The sequence below is a fragment of the Sorex araneus genome, chromosome 7 (assembly GCF_027595985.1).
Source record: "Sorex araneus isolate mSorAra2 chromosome 7, mSorAra2.pri, whole genome shotgun sequence".
Taxonomy (NCBI): Eukaryota; Metazoa; Chordata; class Mammalia; order Eulipotyphla; family Soricidae; genus Sorex; species Sorex araneus.
The window spans coordinates 60,412,037-60,438,426 of NC_073308.1; the positions used below are offsets into that span (position 1 = coordinate 60,412,037).

The window sequence follows — 26,390 nt, forward strand, 5'->3', positions numbered from 1 at the left end:
AGTTCATTCCTGCCCTTTGACTGGTTAATCTCCCTTTGGGAAAAATGCCCTGAGGAAACAACCCCATATTGGCTGCTTTAAACATGTTTATATGTAGTAAGAACATTTCAATAATGAAAAATTAAAATATTATTGGCCCAATCAAGAAGACTATAATTCAAAGGTTATAACACCATAAAAGTTCACTGTATCACTGTTATCCTATTGCTCAACGATTTGCTCGAGCGGGCACCAGTAACGTCTCCATTGTAAGACTTGTTACTGTTTTTGGCATATCCGGAGAGATACTCTCAGTAGCTTGCCAGGCTCTTTGGAGAGGGGTGGAGAAATAGAACCTGGGTCGTCCGTGTGCAAAGCAAATGCCCTACCCACTGTGCTATCGCTCCAGCCCACCATAAAAGTTATTTTTTCAAAAGCTAAATAAATCATATAATTTTATGCAAACTTGTGCAGGTTTTTGTTTTTTTTTTTTTTGTTTTTTTTTTTGCTTTTTGGGTCACATCCAGCAATGCACAGGGATTATTCCTGGCTCTGCCCTCAGGAATTACTCCTGGAGGTGCTCAGGGGACCATATGGGATGCTGGGAATCAAACCAGGACGACCTCGTGCAAGGCAAACGCCCTACCGCTGTGCTATAGCTCTAGCCCCAGAAATGAAACTTCTTTTTAAACTGAATCACTGTGGGATACACAGTACAAAGTTGTTCAAGATTGGGTTTCAGTCATACAATGTTTCAACACCTATCCCCTTCACCAGTGCAGAAAAATGAAATTTTTAAAGTAAAATTCTTTTTCTGTATGTTGATCTAATTTCATAATATAAATAAAAGTACACAATGTAACTTTGTACTAATACCTAAAGAAAGGACCAAAGCACTGAGTATAAATAATTTATTAGAAATTTCCTAATCTCAAAACTTCCAAAGCAAGAGAAACTTATACCTATGCATACAGATTTATAGCAGATACAGATGAGTAGACAGTCATCATATATCTGAGTGTATTATAAATGCAAGTTATTTAAACTAGGGCTTCTTAACCTTTCCCCACTCACTGTTCTTATTTAAAAAAAAACAAACTCTTTTTTTTTTTTTGGCTTTTTGGGTCATACCCAGTGATGCACAGGGGTTACTCCTGGCTCTGCACTCAGGAATTACTCCTGGCGATGCTCAGAGGGCCATATGGGATGCTGGGATTCGAACCCGGGTCAGCCACGTGCAAGGCAAACACTCTACCTGTGCTATCACTCCAGCCCCAAGAAAGAAAACTCTTTTCACCTGAGAACTTTTTACTTGATCAGGTCTTTATAGGTATTTCAAGAAGACATTAATCCTCACTTAAACTATGCCCAAGGCCTGAAAGAAGGCACTTGACTTGCATTTGGTTTACAGCATGATCCTGGTTGGAATCCTCAGCACAACCAGGAGTCAATCCTGAACATAGTTGGGTGTGGCCAAACACCCTCACCCAATAAAGCACCTTTAGAAATAAAATAAATTATTTCTCTGCAAATAAACACATTACTTTGCAAATAAATCCCCTTTTTGCCTTCTACACCCACACTGAAAATAAAACAAAAAAGAGACCTAAGATTTTTATTCTGAAGGCAAATAATAGCTCTTATTTTGTTTTTTGGTTCTTAAGGGCTATTCCTGGCTCTGTGCTCAGAACAACCCAGGGCAGGGCTTGGGCAGCACATGCAGTGCCAGGGATGAGACTGGTGTTGGCAGAATGCAAGGCTCGTGCATTACCCCAGTGACTTAACCCTTGTACTATATCTCTCTCCCCCAACATTTATTAGCATCTCTACCCTCTTTATGGGGACTTCCTATACTGCCTTCTGGCTAGATGAGAGAACAGATGTAGAGTAACTAACCCATGGAGACAAAAGCACTGCTGATGATCCTAAATGGAGCACATACACAGAGCCCTTCACTCCTGCCCAGCCCTGGTCCAGCAGCTTTTCTGCCTGGAAGATGAGTGTGTTACAACCACCACCTGTGAGTCACAGAACATGCAGAGATCAGCAAAGTGTTCATTGAGCCTGTGTTGCCACATGTCCCAAAACTCACTCTAGGTGTCAGGACTGTCCCAGGCCACCTCCCTTTCCTTCCAGGCAGACACACCCATGACCTGCTTTTACGAGTGGACTCTGAGGCATCACCACTCAGCACCCTGCTTTTCATCCCCACAAAGCTTCTGGATGGAGCTTAAGTTGTATAGAAACGCCAAAGAATTATAGTTCTGAAGGCACAAGGGTGCCAACCTCATGGATCAGCGTTCTTGCTGTTTCTGTAGACTGATTCCTAATGCGACTGACCAGGCTTGTCCTTGTTTTCCCCCTTTGTAGCAGCTGCTTCTCATGTCTCTCCCACCAAACTCTCATACTCCTGCTCTCAGATTTCTGCTCGCGGCCTCACGTCACCTACTTATCGACTTTGATCTTCAGGATCTAGTGCTACTCACTTACTAAGCCCAGCCCATTCCTGCCATTCCCTCTCTCTGAGAATCTCAGTCTCCCTTGGATTTTCCAGCCCCAGAGAGTTTCTAACTAAACAACCGTCAGTTCATGAAGAAACTGAAAACACAGTTAAGGAGGTCAGAGAGAAGGTGGAGAAATACAAGTAGGAAAGAGTGAAAATAAGAAAACTCCACTTTGCAAATATTTCCCTTTTTTAGCTTCCTTTTTGTGAGGTGAAAAATACCATTGAATAAACCAATCAATCCCTGATATAAAACCTACGCTCTTAAGTAAACTGACTGAGATCCAAAGCACCCTAGTAAGTGTTTTGCTGATCACAGCTAGGCATTTGCTGATCTACAGACTTGAACAAATATAGTCTGGGATAATGAAACATGTGACTCATGAGCCTGGATCACATACAGATCCACATGGAAATGCCAGTCATCCTAAAAAGAAATACAATCAATATTTGAAACAATGGCCTACAAACTCTAAGCTGATGCATATGGCTAGATTTCGATTTAACTTCAAAGTCACTTGACTTATAAATCTGAGGGTGACAGCAATTGAATAGGAGACAAATAGCATTTCTTTGGAAAGAAATCAACCAGTTAGTTCCCTAGACTGAAGGATTATCAACTATTCTTATATTTTAACAACAGCCAATCCTATCAGTGGTCAGTTGAATTTGACAAACATTCTGGAATTCTCCAAGCTTTCAGAATGAGAGAGCTCCCTAAGTCAACTGCTAATGGCTTCCTCCCCAAAACAAACACAAGTGTTTCCCTGCTGAGAACTTGACTTCCGCTTCCCCTGACCGCTGTTCTATCTTACACACATGCATGTGCCAGCAGGTGACGATTTATGTCCCTTTGGCCAAAGTCTGGTCACTTCAAGAAAGTCTCAAGAATATTTGTTTTCTTTGTGATCCCATGGAAGGCTGATTTAAAGTGGTATCATGGACAAAGTAAGGTAACAGCAACATTTCTTATCACCCAGGAGGGTATAATTTCATGATCTTCAGCCAAATTTCATTGAATAGTCCCTGATAACTACAACCAATCTCAGTGTCGAGCCAATTCTTGCTCAACTTCAGAGCTTTGTCTTTCGTCCTTGCACACTGGTTTTCATGGTAGTCCTTTCCTGAAGTGTTTCTCAGACACAGCCTAATAACATAGGAGCCCCTGCACAAGTTGGGGAATGTCCCGCCCCCATCCTGGACTGCAGAGACATATCTAATGCTGGGATGAAACAAGACAAAGCAAGAGCTGTGTCTACATGCTTTATCTTCTTAGGACCTAAGGTAGCCTGAATTATTGCAATACAGAAGCCTGGTAGGCACATCATCATTAAAATGTGGTCTGTTTCCGCATAGACACTGACTAGCTGCAATAACCTCCAGCGAGCTCTTTAACCTCTGTGATTTTCCACTCCCTCATCTGTAATGCCTAACCTTAAGTTAGGCATGAAGAAGAATAGATGTATGCTGTAGCCTAGTGGGTATCACGTGGGGGAAGGTGAGAGAGAGAGAGAGAGAGAGAGAGAGAGAGAGAGAGAGAGAGAGAGAGAGAGAGAGAGAGAGAGAATATGGTAGCCTTCAAATTATTTAAAAAGTCACGATAAAAACTTTTCCAAAGTTTAATGTCCAAGAGAATCACCACTTTACAAAAGGAAGTAAACAAACACCATTCCCTTTGACAAAGTCATTCGTATCCTCAAATCAGTATCTTTTTGCACTAAAAGGGGAGTGCAGCAGTCAAGGAGAATGCTATGCTTTAGATCTCCCCAAATGTCTGATCATGCTAAAGTTATTCTTCCTGGAATGAAAATGAGCAGTGATTCAGGGATGAGTATTTATTCCTTTGCCAATGAGAAAGAATATACAGACTCATTCCTGAATTGAGGCACACTTAAAAACACCCCAACAGTTTTGGAGAAAGCTCATCTGGGACAGAACTTCACAAGGCATGTCCCAAGCCCAGAATTCTGAACAGATCACATCCAGTTTGAAGAATGGTACTGAATACTACATGATCACATCAGTTACTTGAACAGGAATGATAACAATCCATGGCATCACTTGCAAACAAATGAAACAAGCCTGGAGCAAAGCGTTCATATTAGAATGACAGACTTGTTCAGCCCACTCTAATAGTTAGGGCTAAAATGCTCCTAGACCTCCAGGACTGTAGGCCCAGGAGTAATTCCTGATAGTCGCTGGGTGTGGCCCCAAAACCAATAAATAATAAGTATCCTCCGAGTGTCAAATATCTTGTTGTGCACTCCTACCAGTTAAAATATTGAATGACAAAGAATTTAAAACATCAGTAAAATACATGGAATATTCTTCAAATATATTCGTACTACTATACATATAAAATGAAAAAATATTTGAGATAAAAAATCAAAATAGCCCTTCTCATATCCTCTTTCCACACCAAATGGGCTCTTGGACACATTCCTTAGGGTTCAGTCATAGCATTAAATATCTTTACGTACAAAGCCTAAGGTAATGACTGTATTGGAAAATCTCCTGAAGTACCTTATTCCTTTTGCTAAAGTAGATGCTTCCCTTAATATTCAGAGAAAACCCATTAAAATTCTAAAATCTAAAAGTTGAAGAACAGAAATTTAAAAAGTTGGAAACTTTACCTTGGATAGTGACAAGAGGCTACATAGTCCAAGCGCACCCATGCACGTGATGTCAGTTTGATCTAAACTGCATCTCCTGTAATTGCTCTGATTTACAGGCACAGTGGTCTAACCCAGGCATTGTTTCTGGCCACAGGAAGGAACCAGGTAGTCATTAAAAAATTGTCCGTGAAGAGCCATTTACTAGCTCACCTGGGGAGCATAATGTTGGATAAGTAGTAAAGAAAACCAATTTTATTTTACTGCTTGAAAACTCCCTGAGGAAAAGGAGGAGGTGGTAAAATTTCTGAATATCCAAGCCTAATTATCCATATGAGCGGATCAGAGAAGAGTCAAAGAGAAGCCAAGGCAAACAATAATGTTTTTAAAAATGTTTATAACCATCTTTGTAATGAAGTCAGACATCACCACCACACATCATCTTTTCTTGGCAAAGACACCACCAGCAGGGGGAAAAGGTAGAGCACAAAGGTCAATAGATAGGCCTCAGAGTCAAGGACCTAGGTCTGTCTCCGCATAGACACTGACTAACTGCATAACCTCCAGTGAGCTCTTTAACCTCTGTGATTTTCCACTCCCTCATCTGTAAATGGAGGAACCTGGTGGCTTTGTGGAAATTATACGATAGAAAGCATTTGGAGTACTCAGCACAGCACTTGGCAAATATTTCATAAATATGTAGGCTAGCATGGTCAGAGTTTAAGGACTAGTGGGAAATCAGCAGGGAGGAGGGAAAGGAAGGGGATATAATCAGAGTTAAATACATTACAAAATAATGTAAAAATCACTTTGAGGCCAACCACTGTTCCTCTAAAAATATCTCAGGAACATTCATATTCCCTAACTGCCTTGGTGAAAACTATGATTTTTAACCAGATATCAGGCCTAGGAAAGCAAGGGTGCTAACAGAGAGCTCCTCTCACCCTTCTCTGGAAGACAGGGTTTTTTTCTTGCTGTTTCTGGACACAGAGGTATCACAGAGGTAGAAAACCTTGGCTGACTGTGAGGGAGATCGCGTGAGCCACGGAGAGCAGCAGAGAAGGTGGGACCCAAACATTACCTGTGCCCAGTGGTTTTTAAAAACAATCATGCATGTTTCTGGGTCAACTCCCTGCAGGCTGACGGCCTGCTGGAGTTTGCTTTCTGTTGCAACCGATGACATCATAATCCTTCATCAATCAGAGCTTCTAAGTCATATTTCATAGTCCCCAAAATTTGGCAAGCAGTCATGTACTCTCAGGTCTCTCAGTCATGTACATCAGAAACAGAACTTCCTCACACTTCACTGGCACCTTCCAAAACCTGCAATGACAATAGCAACAACAAAAAAATGTATCTCATTATATTCCTGTATGAGAGAAAACACTGACAATGGCAAATCTGAATCAAAGCATAGGTGGGCAAAGCCCAACAGAGAACAAAAGAGACACAAAGCAGATGTTTCATTTTTTTTTCTTTTCTTTTTGGGTCACACCCGGCAATGCACAGGGGTTACTCCTGGTTCTACACTCAGGGGACCATATGGGATGCTGGGATTCAAACCCGAGTCGGCTGCGTGCAAGGCAAACGCCCTACCCGCTGTGCTATCGCTCCAGCCCCACAAAACAGATGTTTTCTATTGTATCTAAAAGTTACCCTCTTTCTCTCATCTTATTTCTGAAAGTGTCAAGTAACTATGCTACCAAAGCTTCCTGTGTTAATGAAACAACTATTGGGTTTATTCTCACTCCCATTATCATTCACAGACCCCTAGATAAAAATTATCAAACATTTGAATCCTTTGGGGGTGGGAGGAGAAATTGGGAACACTGGTGGAAAGAAGTTGACAGTGGTGGTGGGATTAGCACCGAAATACTGCATGCCTGAAACTAAATCACGAGTAATTTTGTACATCACAGTACCTTAATAAAACATTTTCTAAAAAATGTAAGAATTCTAATCTAGTTTCTACAATCATGTAAGAATTTATGCTACCAATGCCTCTATAGTGTAAAAACACCCCAAAATGGGAAAACTATTAGTTAATAGTGACAGAAACAAATATCTTAAAGCAAGTTGGAGTGGTTATGAAATAGCACTCAAACTCATAAGTCCAAAATGATTGAATTTTTTTTAAAAATCGATGACAGTATAATAGAATTGAAAGCAGTCTCAGTCATTTTGTGGCTACAAACTAAGTTAGGGTCCTAGCTTACCTGAAAAAATAATAGAATTCCATGTCACCTTGACAAATCAGAGTGAGAAATGATCCATCAAAAACAAGTGCTTAGTAGGTGTGAATACAAGGTAGCACTATTGCAAATGAAAAATGAATTTAAGGGGGTGTGATATGAAGAAAACCCAACTACAACAGAATCCGCTTTGAGTAAAAGAGATACTGATGCTGCAGAATGTCAGTGAGGAAGATCCAAGGACTGGGGCTTGCTCCCAGACAAAGGTAGTAAGACAGTGATATTCTCCTATCAGTTTGCTCAGCCCACAAAAACTCTTCACAAAAGCATTTCTTCAGGGTGCAGATTGGGTGCAGTTCAGAGAAAAGTCATTCCATTACAATGATTCATGGAAAACAAAATCCATGATAAAATTTCTCCAAGAAAATAAAAGGTTATTTTCAATGGAGTAATATGAAAAAGGGTATGACTAGGAAGAACATGGCCAACAATTTCTCTTCTACACAATCCAATGTGAGGAAAGGCTCGAGGGAATGATTTGGGTTAGACTTCTGGACCTAGCTCCTCGTGGGCGGGGGGGGGGGGGTAAAAGAAAACACACCAAGGAAAGTGCTTCTGGTGAAGGAACATTCAAACAAGTATTCCTGGTATAAGGTGGGAGGCTTAGAGTTTAACAGGAAAGAATGTTAAAATGAAAAGTTGGCGGGGGGTACACAACAGAGAAAACATGTCAGAATTAATCCTTCAGAGGCACAAACACCTGGGGCTGAAGCTATAGCACAGCGGGTAGGATGATTGCCTTCCTCGAGGCTGACCCGGGTTCGATTCCCAGCATCCCATATGGTCCCCTGAGCACCTCCAGGGGTAATTCCTGAGTGCAGAGCCAGGAGTGACCCCTGTGCATCTACGGGTGTGACCCAAAAAAAGCAGAGGCACAAACGGAGATTGACCCATTGAAAGTGAGAGGCCACAGAGGAAGACCTGTTGAAATGACTACCCATCACACAACTATATTTTATCACTTAAACCCGTGAATTCCCAACCTCTAATTCCTGAAACCCTGTTTACAGCCACCAATGATCCTTCACCACAGAGCACCATATTGTAGGGGCTGGAGTGATAACACAGCGGGTAGGATGTTTGCCTTGCATGCGGCTAACCTGGGTTCGAATCCCAGCATCCCATATGGTCCCTTGAGCACCACCAGGAGTAATTCCTGAGTGCAGAGCCAGGAGTAACCCCTGTGCATCGCCAGGTGTGACCCAAAAAGCAGAGCACCATATTGTAACAGCGCCTTTGGGGGCAGGGGGACACTCCGTGATACAGGCACTGTGTCCCCTTATGCCCTGTCCCACTATCACTTCCTGGGATCCAACTCTTACCCTCTCCTCCGTGTCACCATTGCTGGGCCAGCAAGTGCTGTGAAAATGCCAACGTCTTTCATTTATGCAGCTAATAAAAGAGGAAAACCAGAGTGTGGGGGTTGAGTGGGTTGTTTCTATCAGTTAGAAAGGCAGAAGCTTCTGAGTCTGCTTCCAGCTCAGTCAAATCTTCCAGAGTTGGAGGAGAAATACATCGTGCCAGTGGACTCTAAATCCAAAATAGAAACATGTCTCCACAATCCCGTTAGTGAGTCTGCCAAGGAACTTCACACACAAACTTCTCAGAGGGTGAGAACATGGTGCATGCAGACTAACTACCTCAGCCAAGGTCACACACTGGCAAGTGAGTCTTGGCAAAAATAGAATGTCAGTCCCATGACTCGAAGTATGCTGTTCTTTCTAGAAAACGATCCTCTCCTTCCTCCTTGTTTGACTCCCTGGCCCTCTTTCTTCAGGGACTATTTTCCCTAAGAAAAGGACATCTTACTTGGTTGATTCTTATCCAAGCACACTTCTGAGGCAGATACCTGAACTATCTAAATATGTCAGAAGCACAGAAACTCCATCATGAGGAAAACACAGGGGAGAATTGAAGTGATAGTCTGAGTTAAGCAAGTCACATTAGAGAATGGAAAGGCAAGCCAGAAGAACATATGAATGGAAACACTACCTAGTACACCCCGAAGCCAAAGAGCTATGTATTTACACTATCTCTCAGAGTCCCTGAAGCAGAAATATAGCAATGTGGTATCCAAAGCTGGAAGGAGAATCTTAGGGCCCAACTTTTGGTTCAGTCAAGTCTCCAAATTGGGATCTGGAACTTGGGCTTAGAGAATGAGCTAAAATTCTCTCACCTTTAGTTCACTTGAACTCTTCCTAACCTCCCCCCCACACCCCCACACCCCACACCCCCCAACACACACACACACCCTCCTACAAGCCAGGGAAGTCAGAGGGGACTAAAGGAAAGATGGAACTGAAAGAAAGAGAAGGATCCATGATGAAAAGGGTGAAAACCTCAAGGTTTTCACTATGAAGCTGCACTTTCCTGTAATCAGCCTTAACTTATTTTTCCCCCATCCCAATGTTTTTTTTAAATTTAACTCTCAGACCACAGCTAGAAGTCCCAAGTGAAGAACTGAAAAAGACAGAAGAAAGAAAAAGTCATGGGTAGCAGTGTGTGTGTGTGTGTGTGTGTGTGTGTGTGTGTGTGTGTGTGTGTGTGTGTAAGCGCACAGGCGCATGGAAGCCTGATCAGATGTGTCTAAGGTGCAGAGCAGAGCTCACCACCTGACATCTCTTCAATTTGTTCTTTCCAACAATCCACACATGCACATGTGCACATGCACATTCCACATCTAACAGAGAGTACTACCCACCCTTCCAATGCTAACACGTATATTTTTCTTTTCTGAAACAAACCATCATTAATAAAAATTCTCAAAGGTCCCTTTTGCCCCAGAGTGGCTGCCTGGGGTATTGGAGTGTGTTGTTTTATATGTGGTGGGGAGGAGATGTGATATTCAGAAGATTCTGAACTGACTTTATTTAATTTCCAAGCACATTACTGATGCATACTATTCATGCATACCCTCAATATCAGCTATAAAATACTTTCCCTTATCAGGGTCAAGCAGAACCCTGATAGCCAAAAACCTCCAGAACCCAGCCACAACCATGCTCAAGGCCACTCTCCACACACTCAGACAAGCCTCACACATGAAGGAACTGGCATAGAAACCCAGGCATGTGGTACCCAGGGCTGAGATCTCCAAGCCTGCTCAGACTGGGACTGGGACTCCTCCACCCAGATCCCCCATTTTCCAGTAGCTTGGCAGTCACACCCACAAACTGCCCCTGATGCCATGTAATCCCATAAATGGCCAGGATCCAGAGACTATAAAACAAAGCTCCTGGAAGCCTTTGCGGCTTTGCAGCTGCGCAACCTCTTATAGTCTAGCCCACAGATGTGCCTAACGCAGCCCACATGTGTTTGGATTTAACATACTTGCTTGTGTTCTCTGTATACATTCTCGTCCCTCTCGGACAGCCCTGCAAGCTACAGAGAGTATCCCGCCCACATAGAAGAGCCTGGCAAGCTCCCAGTGGTGTATTCAATACGCCAAATACAGTAACAATAACAGGTCTCATTCCCCTGACCCTGAAAGAGCCTCCAGTCATTGGGAAAGACGAGTAAGGAAAGGCTGCTAAAATCTCAGGTCTGGGACGAATGGATACGTTACTGGTGCCCGCTTGAGCAAATCGATGAACAATGAGGTAACAGTCATACAATGAACAAGGTCAAAATAATCTTGTTCAGAATTATTGATAATGTATGGCTAGAGAGAGAGTACAGTGAGAAGGGCATTTGCCAGGAATGTGGTCAACCCTGCTTCAATTCCTGGCACCACTCCCCAAGCAGTGCCTGGAGTGATCCCTGAGTGCAGAGCCAAGAATAAACCCTGAGAACAGCTGGGTGGAGCCCCAAAACAAACAAGCAATCAAAAGTATTACTGGAGACATGATCCACCAAGAGCTCAAGTGGTAGAGCAAACCCTAGCATGCACAAGGCCCTGAGTTCAATCCCCATCATCTCCTGCCCAAATAGCCTCTTTTTTAGCTGAGCTCTATTAAACAACAGCCCCAGAAGCAGACCCAGTACCAAAAAAAAAAAAAAAGAAGAAGAAGAAGAAAAGAAAAGTGTTGGAACATTGTATTACTGAAACTCCATCATGAACAACTTTGTAACTGCCCCATGAACAACTTTGTAACTGCCCCAGTCATCTAGATCACTATTTCTTTCCCATGTAAACATTTCTTCTTCATTTCCAAACAGACACCTTAACTAATTTTAAACTGTTTTTGCTACAATATTTACAAAAGCTACAAACATGTCCAAATCACACTCTGTTCTGTGAACTACCAGTGACTATACTCTAAAAGTCCCTCTTTCACTCAGATTTCACTTATGCTGCAAACTTTTGGACATTTTGTTATTTATTATCTCATCCTTCAATATTCTGTCCATTTTATATAATATCCACTAACCATGGATAGTAAAATGTGTTTAAGAGACATAAATGAATGGCCACCATAAAGGGCAACAGTCCAAGAAACATTTTTATAGCAGAAAAAAAGTTATTCAGTTGACAGCCCTAATGAGAAGGAGCCAAAGAACTTGGAAAATTAAAAGACTAGTGGGGCGGGGACAAAGAAGGAAAAGAATTTTGATGGAGCAAGAAGAACAGATGAAAGACAAGTTCAAGCCCATGCCAGGAGATACAATAAGCAGCAAATCAGCTGAGCTGGTCTTTTCACAGTGAGTTGCCAAATCACCAGCAATGCCTCCCTTCAGTGACAGACAGACTAGACAAGTCCTCTGTCTATCCTGCCTTCAATCCTTCTGTTCCCTCTGATTTCTTTGGTTGGCTTTCTGGGAGGGGAGTTTAGGAAGAATTCAAATACACTATAGGTAAGAGATTTTAGCTTGGTTCTCCAAGCCCAGATGTTGGGAGATCCAAGTTCCAGGTTCCAACTTGGAGGCTCAGCTCTGAACTTGAAGTGGGGCCCCAGGACTCTCCTTCAAACTCTGATGAGCTGGGAAACCTCGGGGATAACCACCAACAGGCTTGGAGTCAAGCTCAGGGGAGTCCTCAGGACTACAGGACAGCTGCTCAGAACTCTCCAGCTCAAAAGCTGCCACTGTAGATACTTTATTGCAACTGCTCCATTAACTGGAGAAGGGAATTAGATTCATCTGAAAAGGGGAGTAGCCAAAACCTTTGCAAGAATTCTATACGTAAGTGGGCTTCTAGGTGTGATCTTTTTAGCATCAAAGAAAACTTAAAGGAACCCGACATACAAAAATTGACCACTGCAAATAAAATTTGTTTGTTCTTTCTGAGTAAATGCCAATAGGAAAAGAATCACTATTTTTAGCATACACTCTGGAGTGTCCTGAAGTGAGTACTACTACATCCATAAAAGTCTATTACTGTAAATGTGCTTATCATGTAAAATTCCATCTAAAGGTGAAGACTCTTCAAATATTGGGAACATCCGAAGAGAGGGGAACCTTGTGCCCTCAATTATAACTAATAGCAATGGGGATAGGGGTTCATTTTGGGTCAACTACCTCAGACAACCTCTACTTACAGCCTAATAAATCCTATTAAACCTAAATCCTCCCTGAGCTCTAATCCTCTGGCCCAGTTCCTCCTCTCACTCCCTATTACATCACAGGGCAATGCTGGGCTGCGAAAAATAAGCAAGCAGCTAACAGGCCCTGGCTCTACCGGCCCTTGTCTTCACCTCCTTCCAATTGCCATAGTTTGACTCTGGCACCTTTATGGTTCACTGCCCAACATTTCAATAAAAGAGGATTTTAGTTTGTTCCACCAAGCAGGAGGTCACCAATAACACAGAGACTGTGCACGAAGAAAATTCTCTTCATGCTTACACTCGAAATGGTTTCAGACTTGGACAAATGCATGCCTCAAAACAGTAACAAGGATGCAAGAAAGCTGTTAATTGGACCATGAAATAATCCCACCACGTTTTCTGCATCTTAATTTCACTAGAACAGGTTTTCAATTAGACCATACCCAAGTGTCATGCCACTGGCTGATTAGCAGAATAAATGGAGAAGAAATTTTTTAATTACTATTCAAAATGCATACCTGAAATTTGTTTGGATATTAACTCCAAGGCTAAATGCCCACCAGCAATGATTTGTGAACTAAAAGTCATCTTTTGAAAAAATAAAATGAGTTTGTATTAACACCAGCATACTGGTGACCAAATGGAAAAGTTTCTTATACACAAGGAGTGAGGTGTCGAAACACAAAAACTGGATCATTCCGGAAAAAGTATCCACAATTCAATAAATCATGATACTCTTGCAGTATGTTCCAATCACTCTTTACTGAAAGTTTAAAGGACAATTCAATTAAGATTTCTATCATAACACTAAAACTTAGCTAAGACAATGCAGAAATAAAATAAGCAGTTTCCACTGGGAGAGTGTCTTTAAGCAGAGAACTGAGTCAGATGTTCTGAATCTAAGATGTACCCTCTAACACATGTGAAGTTCTTCTCAAGAAAATACTTCTGAAAATTTTTTCTTTGGGTAAGAGCAGGTTTGGGGCCACACCCAGCAGTGTTTGGGGCTTACGCCTGTTTCTGTTCTCAGGGATCACTCCTGGCAGGGTTCAAGGGACCATATGCAGTGCAGGGAATCGAATTGGGGTCAGCAACATGCAAGGCAAGTGCCTTAGCCTCTGTACTATCTCTGGACCCCCAACCTTCAGTTTCTAACCATTTCTTTTGGTCATTTTCTCTGTGCAGAAGTAGGTACCTTCAATAAGTGGATCAGTCTGATAGTTGTCTTCACAGCTATAGATTGGCCCCCAAGCATTCTTTTTTTTACATGAAAACATTCAGATATGTAACTGTAGTGTCATGGATATGATGTGATGGTTACCTTCTGAAACTACAAGAAAAACCTCCTATTTAAAAATGCCCTTCCCCAAAGCATGGAATCTGACATATGAAGTACAGTGAGGTAAGTAAGACTATTCCATGAATATCCACTAATCCATACATGCTGAATATTCTAGCAGCCAGTCACTACAGTGAACAGTCACTTCTAAAATCAGGTCCATGAACTAAGCAATCTAGTAAAAACAGAGATCAACAAATGGGACTACATTAAACTAAAAAGCTTCTGCACCGCAAAAGATACAGTGACCAGAATACAAAGACTATCCACAGAATGGGAAAGGATATTTACACAATACCCATCAGATAAGGGGTTGATATCAATGGTATATAAAGCACTGGTTGAACTCTACAAGAAGAAAACATCCAACCCCATCAAAAAATGGGGCGAAGAAATGAACAGAAACTTTACCAAGGAAGAAATACGAATGGCCAAAAGGCACATGAAAAAGTGCTCTACATCACTAATCATCAGAGAGATGCAGATCAAAACAACCATGAGATACCACCTCACACCACAGAGACTAGCACACATCCAAAAGAACAAAAGCAACCGCTGTTGGAGAGGATGTGGGGAGAATGGGACCCTTCTTCACTGCTGGTGGGAATGCCAACTGGTTCAGCCCTTCTGGAAAACAATTTGGACGATTCTCAAAAAATTGGATATTGAATTCCCATTTGACCCAGCAATACCACTGCTGGGAATATATCCCAGAGAGGCAAAAAAGTACAATCGAAACAACATCTGCACATGTATGTTCATCGCAGCACTGTTTACAATAGCCAGAATCTGGAAAAAACCCGAATGCCCCAGAACGGATGACTGGTTGAGGAAACTTTGGTACATCTATACAATGGAATACTATGCAGCTGTTAGAAAAAAGGAGGTCAAGAATTTTGTAGTTAAGTGGATGGGCATGAAAAGTTTCATGCTGAGTGAAATGAGTCAGAAAGAGAGAGACAGACATAGAAAGATTGCACTCATCTATGGTATATAGAATAACAGAGTGGGAGACTAACACCCAAGAACTGTAGAAATAAGTACCAGGAGGTTGACTCCATGGCTTCGAGGCTGGCCTCACGTTCCGGGGAAAGGGCAACTCAGAGAAGCGATCACCAACTACATTGCAGTCGAAGGCCATGTGGGGGAAGGGAGTTGCGGGCTGAATGAGGGCTAGAGACTGAGCACAGTGGCCACTCAACACCTTTAATGCAAACCACAACAGCTAATTAGAGAGAGAGAACAGAAGGGAATGCCCTGCCACAGTGGCAGGGTGGGTTGGGGGGGAGATGGGATTGGGGAGGGTGGGAGGGACGCTGGGTTTACAGGTGGTGGAGAATGGGCACTGGTGAAGGGATGGATTCCCGAACTTTGTATGAGGGAAGTATAAGCACAAAAGTGTATAGATCTGTAACTGTTCCCTCACGGTGATTCTCTAATTAAAAATAAATAAATTTAAAAAAATAAAATAAAAAATAAAAAAAACAAAATATAAAATTACATATTTAATATTTTTATATAAATTAAAAATAAGATTGTGGGGCTGGAGCGATAACACAGCAGGTAGGGCGTTTGCCTTGCATGCGGCCAACCCGGGTTTGAATCCAGCATCCCATATGGTCCCCTGAGCACTGCCAAGGGTAATTCCTGAGTGCAGAGTCAGGAGAAACCCCTGTGCATTGCCAGGTGTGACCCAAAAGCAAATAATAATAATAAGATTGAGTATATCACCTTCAAGAGATAGAATTTATTCTTACCTTGAGCAATATATTAAAAACCAAATAAATACACAATGGAATACTACGTAGCTGTCAGAAAACATGAAGTCATGAAATTTGCATATAAGTGAATCAACATGGAAAGTATCATGCTGAGTGAAAGGAGTCAGAAAGAAAGAAACAGACATAGAAAGATCACATTCATATGTGGAATATAAAGTAGCTGAGAGGTACAAGCTTACAATGTTGAGATTCCTGGCAGACATTTCTCTGGACTTAGTTACTAAAATACTAAAATACAGAAATCCAAAACTATGCTGCTGCTAGTGCAGCCTCCTGACCTCATATCTCTTCATTCTCAGCAATGGAAAACAAATTACCAAATGCTTTCTTTTCAGCAGATCGACTTTAGGGGGGAGAAACTCCAAATCAATAATAGTGAATTTTTTTGTTTAAATATTGAATGTAATCAAAGTAAAGTGAAAGTAAAGTGAAATTTACCAGTTACACTTGCGGGGTGGGGGGCTGGGGAGGTGGGGGGAAGGGGGGAGGTATATCGTGATTCTTGGTGGTGGAATATGTGCACTGGTGAAGGGATGGGTGTTTGAGCATTGTATAACTGAGACTTTAACCTGAACGCTTTGTAACTTTCCACATGGTGACTTAATAAAAGAATTAAAAAAATAATAATAAAATAAAATCAGGTCCATGAAAGGGCAACTCAGAGAAGGGATCACCAACTATAATGTAGTCGAAGGCCATGCAGGGGAAGGGTGTTGCGGGCTGAATGAGGGCTAGAGACTGAGCACAGTGGCCACTCAACACCTTTAATGCAAACCACAACAGCCAAATAGAGAGAGAGAGAGAACAGAAGGGAATGCCCTGCCACAGTGGCAGGGTGGGGTGGGGGGAGATGGGATTGGGGAGGGTGGGAGGGATGCTGGGTTTACTGGTGGTGGAGAATGGGCACTGGTGAAGGGATGGGTTCCTGAACTTTGTATGAGGGAAGCATAAGCACAAAAGTGTATAAATCTGTAACTGTACCCTCACGGTGATTCACTAATTAAAGATAAATAAATTTTAAAAAAATAAAATAAAATCAGGTCCATGAACAGCCCTTCCCCTTCAAATCAGTTTTAAGGTCCCCATAAAAACACATTCATGGGGGAACAGAAAGACAGTAGAATGGCACTGCATGCCTTGCACACAGCCAACCCAGGTTCAATCCTTGGTACCTCTGAACACTGCCAAGGAGTGATCCCTGAATACAGAGCCAGGAGTAAACCCTGAGCACAGCTGCATGTGGCCCAAAGACATAACAAAAACAAACAACCAAACCTATTTGTAGAAAAACCATAAAGAATTTCAAAAACAGAGGTTAATAGACAACTCAAATTCTGTAGTTATACAGGTGTTAGTGAAGGGAGAATTGTGGAAGTTCGGTAACTTCTGTGAGAATCAAAGCTCTATTTCTGCAGCTTAGAGATTGTTCCAGCCATGGGTGAGCAAGTTTTGAACACTAATCAGCTCAAGCCTCGGGATCTTCAAATGCCATGGTGGATAGGCACTTCCATTCCTATCCAATAGCATAAGGAAAGATGTCGTGGGTACAGAAGGATGAGGACTAATTACAGAGAACATCAGCAGTAGGCTTAGAAGTCAATAGCTTGCTGGTACCCTAGAACCAGACCAAAGAGAGCCATGAGATATCCAAGAGTGCCTTGGAAGTATCTTGAATACGAGGGAGATGGAGTGATATGGCCATAGAGCCATCAGACAGACTACCAGCCACAGGCATCAATCTTTGTGCAGGTCAAAGTCACTTGGTCCCCTTGAACCACAAAGCTCTCATTTTACATTTCTGGTTTTGGAAGGAACATAGCTATTATAAGATGCTCTTCCATATAAATATGACAGCCCCTCTCACAAGGGTTCCACCACTGTCCCCCTTTCCAGCCTGAGTGCACCAAAAGAAGACATGTAAAGTCTCTTGGTCTCTCTGCAAGGAAAAAGTCTGAGCAATGATCCTAGTCTCCCCAGGATGAGAAGGGATACAAGTGAACCTCAACATTCCACTAAATTCATTAAAATGACCACAAAATGTCTGATCAAATACTGACTAGAAAACACAAAAATACTGACTAGAAAACACACAAAGACTACCTTCAAGCTGATCTGTTAACTTCCAGTGGAATAAATAGGAATGAAAATGCCGTTGAGTGAAGTGTGAGGGAAAAAACAGTAGCTTCCCTCTTAAGGGTCACCTTTTAAAATGCTTATTTTAATAGTCTGATGCAATAATACTTGCTAAACTAAAGGTGTATGTTTTACCTGCAATGGAGGGGCTTCATAGCTCTAAGAATTTGGGGGGTTAAGGTTCTGACAATATTCTTGCAGCTGAGATCTTTAGTCAAAGGAACCCAAGATTCTCCAGGAGCCATTCTAAAGAGGACCTCAAGGTTCATGATCATTTTTAAGAATCACTTTTTAAGAAAAAAAATCAAAACTAGTCAAAGTAAATGCAGCTCACTAAGAAGGTTTCCTCCAAACCCAAATTCAAGTAACTTTCAGCACTGCCTTCCCTGCCTTCACTATCAAGCTTCCAAATACTAGGTGCTTTCTATGGATTTGTTTTCTCTGTGTACAAAGCCTGTTCTTCAGACTGCCATTTGCCCTGAAAACTAAAGATGAGTATGCATCAGTAAACAAGTTTCTAAAATGTTCTCTTTAAAAATACTGCTTTCATTAACAGCAGATGTCTCAGCTTGAAGCCTTCATTTGCCACAAGCATCACTCTATGGAATTCAGAAAGTGAATGATGGTAAGAGGTTGGTTATCCCCAAACAGAGCAGCATTTTACGTCAATGAGAGGCGATCCTCCTCTTCCCATTTGTGAGCACGCACATACACATATGCACACTTCTTAGTTCTGTATATAGATGTAAATGCTAGCCATTGGCTGCTGCCTGTTTAGTGAGACTACACTAGAAAGCCATGTGGAATCTGCAATTAGCTAAAGGTACTGAAGACTCTTAATTTCTGCTTCGGGTTCCAGAATTGAGGCTTATGGTGATGTCTTTCCAAGAGATAAAAGTCAAAGTTGAAACAACTTCTATTAAGCAGTTCCTCTCTTGTAGTAAGGGTGGTTTATGGACTGGCTGGCTGCCAGCCCCCATGGCCAACCTGTAGAGACCAGCAGAAAACTTCCCTTCTGGGGAGGAAGGCATTCATTCACCATAAACCTCCAGAAGCAACAATGTAGATGATAAATCTCCCATGTTCTGCTCCAGTACCTCTGCCTCTGGAGTGAATGGCACAGAATTGAATGGTTTCAGGCGATCTACACTTCTTTAATTAAAACTCTTCACCAAGTAAAATAAACTGCTGAGGATCAGTGTCTTCTAAAAATGGGGAAAGAAAGAAGACAAAAGCAAGGGAAGAAAAGAGAAATGTTTAGACTAAGTTTTGCTTCCAAATTTGCATTGGCATAATTTCTCCCTAAAGTTGGTATTTCAGGTAGAAAATGAGAATAGACCAGGGTTCCAACACACCCTGAGCACCTTGCACTTCACAGTCAAGTAGCTTCTGAAAAAGTTTTAAGAAGGGTATGGAAGCATAAAAGGGAGTCCTAGCTACTTTCTTTCCTGCAAGAATAATTTTATATAATGTTAGCATATATATATACTATATATAGCATATATATATATCTCTTGGCCCACACACCTGGCTGTCTTCCCTGGGGCCCCTCGGAGGGGGTGGGCTCCAGCTTCCCTCCCTGCCCCGAGCAGAGCTCCTGTGGCCAAAGACCTCCGGAGCCCAGCCACAGCCATGCTCAAGGTCCCTCTCCACACGTTCGGGTGAGCTTCACACATGAAGGTACCGGCAGAGGAACCCAGGTGTGTGGGACTCAGGCTGAGACCTCCAAGCCTGCTAGGATCAGGACTGGGCCTCTCCCACCCAGATTTCCCATTTTCCAGTAGCTAGGCGGTCACACCAAGGGACTGCCCCGGTGCTGTGTAATCCCACCAATGGCCAACATCCAGAGACTTAATACCAAGCTCCCAGAAGCGCGCGGCTGCTTTTCTATTTCTCCCTTTGGGAGAGCCTGGCAAGCTACTGAGAGTTTCCTGCCCACATGGGAGAGCCTCACAAACTCCCCATGGTATATTCATATGCCCAAACCAGTAACAATGTTGGGTCTTATTTTTTTTTTTAGTTTTTCTTTACATGTTATATATATATTTTTTAAATTTATTCTTTTATTGAATCACCATGTAGAAAGTTACAAAGCTTTCAAGTTTAAGTCTCAGTTATACAATGCTCAAACACCCATCCCTTCAATTGCTGGGTCTCATTCCCCTGACCCTGAAAGAGTCTCCTATGCGGCATCGTTGGTAAGGACAAGTAATGAGAGGCTTCTAAAATCTCAGGGCTAGGACGAATGGAGATGTTACTGAGACCACTGGAGAAATTTGACGATCAACAGGATGATGATGATGATGATGATGATGATGATGATGATGATGATGATGGTGATGTTAGCATATATATCTCCACAATAGTTTACTTATTGTGGTTCCATGTCCCTGACAGTTATCAAAAATCATTAATCTGATTCAATACTATTGGAATTGCAAGTCAACTATAGATTAGATTCTAATTAACATATAGAGCAAGACAGAAAAATAGTTACTACTTGCCATTAGCAAGACTTAGTTGGAAATCAGTATTTTTTCTGATTTTCTCTTGGAGAAATAGTTGCGTACCCAAGAAAACAGTAGTCATTTAGGGTAACTATATAAAAAATGAACTTAAAATGTGTCCCTTCAAATTCAAGAATTTCTTTTAGAATAATACTTGAACTTGGAGACACAAGTAGGAACTGGGGTCAAGTCAGGAAGTTGCATGGGTACAGCTGTAATTCCCCAGAAATAAACTCAAATATATGAACCTTAAGTATCTTTGGTTCTGATTTTCACTTTTTGGCCAAGGACACAATTACAATGAATGAAGTTACCATACACATTGGTATTCCTGAATAACTAAGTACCTTAAAGGTAATTAACAAACGCTAATTCATTATAAAGCAAATGTGCACTCAGATCCAGATAAACTGTATTTCCTGTTTTCAAAGAAAAGGAATCTAAAATAGGTACATCAACTGAGAGATAAATCAAGGAAAATGAAAGACAGATTTTTTTCCCCCATTAAGTAAACATGTCTCTGTTTTTCAAATATTTTATTTAAATTTACACTCACAAACACAGCATATAATAAACACTGCCAGTTAAAAACTCAGTAATGAACAGCAGATTCTGTTGGAAGAGTTCTTAAGAGTGAGGAAAAGGAACAAAAACCAAGAATTTCAATAGCATGGAAGTTATCTGGGCTTTACGTAGACTTAATCATGCTAATATTAGAATTTATCTGATAGTCTGCATAGGAGCAATGATTTCTGGTTCTGTCCTGAAAACTGCTCACTTTTAGGTCTTTCTGAGAAATCTAAAGACAATTTTGAGCTGTAATCCTGGCTATATTTAGTTCTGAGCCTTTCCCATTTTATTTTATTTGAAATATAAACACCTGGGCCAAAGAGATAGTACAGGGGTAAAGCATTTGCCTTGCATGCAGCCTAACCCAGTTTGACCCCTAGCAGCACATATGATGCCCCAATCCCCTCCAAGAAAGATCCCTAATCACAGAGCCAGGAGAAAGCCCTGAGCACAGCCAGTGTGGCCCCAAAACCAAAATGTGTGTGTGTATGCATGTACCTTAGCACCAATCTTTCATGTGTTAATATATAGTCATCTGAAGAATAAAATTATTCTTTCTCTAAAGTTGCCACCACCTATCTTCACTATGTGTTCTGAGAATTTCAACCTTCAAGTAAGAAAAAGGTAAAGAACTTGCTGCAGAACTAGAATTAAATTTTTATGCCATTCTATCACAATAACATCTTTAGTTTAACATAATTCATATTCTATATTTGTTGCCTGCACAAAACTATAATTACTCGTTGATTTGATCAAAATTACTAGTTGACTTGAGCAATTCAGTCTGCCAGCCAGCCTTCAGGGTAATTAGTCAAATCAACAGTGTATCAAAGTGACTAATATGTTTCTGAATCACAGACTCCACTATCCACAAGCAAAGGGAAGACTCTATTCCAAACCTTCAGTTCATCTTGCTTAACTCCCACAGACATTTTCCCTCATAATTTAACTTCCTCTGTATACAGTGGAGGTTCTCTTCCCTCCAAGGGGAAAAGGAAAGTGACAATAAAAGCCAAAGTACAAAATTCAATGTAATCAGGTATTCTTATTTCAAAAGCAAGGAGGGAAAGGAGAGTCAGTCCCTTATTATGTAGCAGGGATACAGTGAAGAAGAAAGAAACAAAAATGGGTTCTTACCAATCAAATCACCTCTCAGTGTTTCACATTCCATTAAAAGGCACAATTCCTGTGATTTGATGCCGAATGCATCTAAAATGGTCTTACCCAAGAAAAGTGTGTGTTTTGAAAGAACAAGGAAAGCAATACATTTAAAGACTGAAGAAAATTTTCTCCCATTTACTTGGGTCAGTGAAACATCCATCATACAGAGCTGCAAACACCTTCCAGAATAAAAGATCAGAGGAACTACAGTGTGAAGATCAAAGCATCAGTGCCTCCGGGGGAACTGAACAAGCAACTGCTGGAATTGATCCCCCCGTGATTTCTCTCCCAAATCGAGCCTCTGTGATAGGGAAAGAGCACCACAAAGCAGATTGAAACTGGCCCCCACAAAGTGATTAAAAAGTAATTATTTTTACTTCAGCTCTTTCTCTAGAGAAAGAATCTTTCTGCAGTCATTAAATAGAATAACTACATAATGAAACAAATTAAAGCAGAAATATTCAAATGTTCTACACATTCTACAACAACTAAGATTCTGAAATTAGCCTTTACTCAAGGTAACAGCACACCTCAGTCGAAACGATAGTGATATATTCAGTCAATGGTTCCAAATGTGTTGAAAGGAGCTGGGCACGTTGAATAGATGACATCAGCTCAAATTCCACCTGCTTTGGGCTGAGAAAAAAGCATCATGCCCATCCCTGGTTCAAAGACAAATTGTCACTAAAAGCTAAAGAGGGTACAACTCCAAGCAGAACTATAACATGTCAAAAAACTAGAGATACAGTACAGTGGGCCGGGCACTTGAATTCAATTCTCAGCATCCCATATGGTCTCTAAGTCTTGCCAAGAGTTAGAGACCAACCTTCCTGAGCACAGCTGGGCATGGTCCCAAAACAGTGTGTGTGTGTGTGTGTGTGTGTGTGTGTGTGTGTGTGTTTTTAATGTCTAGGATAATGGATAAAAATTCTCAGGAGGCCAGAGGTAGAGCTTAACAGCTTCCTGGAAAAAAAAATCAGCAATCTCAAACCTTTAGCCTCCAAGATCTAAAATAATATATTGAATACCTATAAACATCTGCCTTAAACCTGTCCTATTAGTAACTTTCTGCCCAACACCTCTTAAACTTCATTTGCCTTGGAGACATGGTTTTGGCTGTGTTGTAAGTTACTTTAGATGGAGACTCTGGTCTCCCTGAGAATAAAACTCCCTCTGACACTGGTATATAATTAAAGAAATATTTATCCACTACCCAAGATGTGAAGCCTGGGGCTTTCTCCAGACTTGAGGGATAACTAGTTCCCATAAAAGAGATGATTTGTTGAAAAAACAGGAAATGACAATCAATAAGGACTGTCATTTATTTACTGAACACTTCACTCTGTTCTGGGCATATTAAACTGTCGACTTCTAGTTCACAGCCATTCACTTACAAAGGAATTGTCATCCTCATTTGACAGATGAAGAAATGGTAGTCCAGAGGAAAGTAACTCCTAACATAGCCACTAAGCAGCAGCACTGGAAGGGATGGACAGTTGAAAGGACTGCAAGTCAGGACTGGGAATCAGGAGTCGCTTCATCAAGTAAAGCCTCCTTCATGGAAAGCAACAGATTTCATGAGAATATATTTCAAGGTGGAATAGAAAGCAACACACCTAAAGCATAGAAGTATACTGACAAAAGTATGATGTGACTCTTGTGTTTCAGTCTGTTAATGAAATAGCTTTATGTGCTTGTTTTACTACAATGTCAATAGAACAGTATCATGGAACTTGTACCTATCACAAATCCAACTTGTAGTGAGAGTAAACATTTAGGAATAGGTGAAATAATGGCTTGAAGAAGCTGTAACCAGCAATCAAGAGTAGATACTGCTATCACAAGGTAGGGCTGGCTCCTAACCTGCCATGATCCAGAGACTCATAAATAAATTTCAAAAGAAATCAACAAATTTCAGAGATACTGTTGGACCCATGCCAAGCTGAGTTGTCAGAGGCACCCCAGAGAGGGGCAGCTGAGCCACCTGCCCAAACAGAGTCCCAGAAGCTAAAAAAAAAACCCACATTCCACAACTTCTGCCATGCAAACAGCCAGACTCCACTGTTCGGGACAAGCCTCATCCAGAATTGATCTGTCGAAAAACTCAGGTATGAAGGTTTTGTGTGACTGAAATCTCTGGGATCTCACAGAGTTGGGGATGAGCTATCTCCCCCCGCCCCCATCTCCCTGTTCTTCTGGAAGCCTGGAAGTCATGCCTATGAACTGCCTCTGGGTCAAATAAGTTCATTAACCAGCCATGATCCAGGACTCATAAATAAATCTTTTTATCAACAAGTTGGAAAGATGTTTCCAGACCCCCACACCAAGCTCTTTCATCCAGGCACACAAAGTCTCCAACCAGTTAAAAATTTAACTCCAACGTATTACCCTATTGAAAAATTTTGAATTCCTAGGGCGGCCACACCAGATCTCTAACTCTACACCACTGATGAACCAGGAGTAGCACCACATGGCATGGGATGTAAAGTAGAAGGTAACCAATCTCAACTAAGAAAATATAAGCACAGGGGGCCAGAGCAATAGCACAGCAGTTAGGGCATTTGCCTTGCATGCAGCTGACTCAGGCAGCCATTCCCAGGCATTGGTTCCCGGCAGGGTTTGATCCCCGGCATCCCATATGGTCCCCCAAGCACCGCGAGGAGTAATTCCTCAGTGCAAAGCCAGGAGTAACCCCTGAGCATCGCTGGGTATGACCCAAAAAGAAAAAAAAAAGAAAATATAAGCACAGAAGGCTTAACCAATACCAACATGGTAATAATCTCTTCTACAAGGGCTTAATGGCACCATGGTGAGATAAAACAATATTCACACACCTTCTTCTAAAGAAATATTTTTGATCATCTTTAGTGAATTGTAATAAGCAATAAAAAAATTAATCAGGGCCTGCTTTGAGGGGAAGCTTGAGGGGTGGTTGGAAAAATTGGAAATAATGGTGGTGGGAAGGTGCACTGGTGGTGGGATTGGTGTTGGAATACTGAATGCAATAAATCATGAACTACCTTATAAATATAAAACAAGATAGGCGTCTAGAAACCCGGGGGCATTGGCCACTGGGGAGGCTGCTGCCCACCCCCTCTACATGAGGCCAAGGTGGCTGACAGATTCCAATGTCTTTTAGAAAAATGAGACAACTAGTGGAGGGGAGAAGGCAGATGGAATAGAGAAGGGATCACTAAGAAAATGATGGCTGGAGGAACCAGTTGGGATGGGAGATGTGTACCAAAAGTAGATAATGGACCAAACATGATGACCTTTCAGTGTCTGTGTTGCAAGCTATAATGCCCAAAAGTAGAGAGAGAGTATGGGGATGCCTTAGAGGTAGGGGGAGGGTGGGAAAGGGGGGGTATACCTGGGATATTGGTGGTGGGGAATGTGCACTGGTGAAGGGATGGGTGTTTGATCATTATGAGATTGTAACCCAAACATGAAAGCTTGTAACTATCTCACAGTGATTCAATAAAATTTAAATTTTTTTAAAAAAATAGAAAAATGAGACAACTGTTTATCCTGCCATTAAAAGGGGGAAACACTACCAAACATTACCCATTTCAGATATCCCAATTCATCACTTTAACTCTAAGAAAGGGAATATGTAAACATCTATTGAGAGATGTGATCACATGGATGATTCAGAAAATTCTTATACATTCCATTCCATGCTACAGAGACCAATTAATAATGTAAGGGGCAGCCCAAACATTCAGTCTCGCATTTAGGCTACTCTAGTTTTGAGGTTTAATTTAAATGAGAAATCTGAGATTTCTAATTCAAGAGTCAAACCTTAATGAGCAAACTAAAATGTGCGAGTACGTTCCTGTAACTGTTACTGAAATATAAAACCAGGAAATTATCTAAATAAAAATTCAGATCACCAGGGGCAGGGGAGATAGTACAGTGGGTAAAGACTTTATGTGACCAACCCAGGTTTATTCCTCAGCACCATATATGGTCCCCCCTAAGCTCACCAGGAATGATCTCTGAGCACAGAGTCAAGAGGAGTCATCCCTCCGCACTGCCAGTGTGACCCAAAAATGAATAAGAAATTCAGA

The 26,390-nt window shown here is 41.5% G+C and overlaps 1 protein-coding gene across 1 annotated transcript in view; it reads right to left on the minus strand.

Moving 5' to 3' along the window:
* FHIP1A (FHF complex subunit HOOK interacting protein 1A) overlaps nucleotides 1–26,390 on the minus strand; it is a 224,674-nt gene that overhangs the window by 74,633 nt on the left and 123,651 nt on the right. The window contains exon 3 of the mRNA XM_055144688.1: nucleotides 6,176–6,417. Within this exon, the coding sequence (XP_055000663.1) occupies nucleotides 6,176–6,280 (105 nt within the window). The 5' untranslated portion in view covers nucleotides 6,281–6,417. The remainder of the gene's footprint in view (nucleotides 1–6,175; nucleotides 6,418–26,390) is intronic.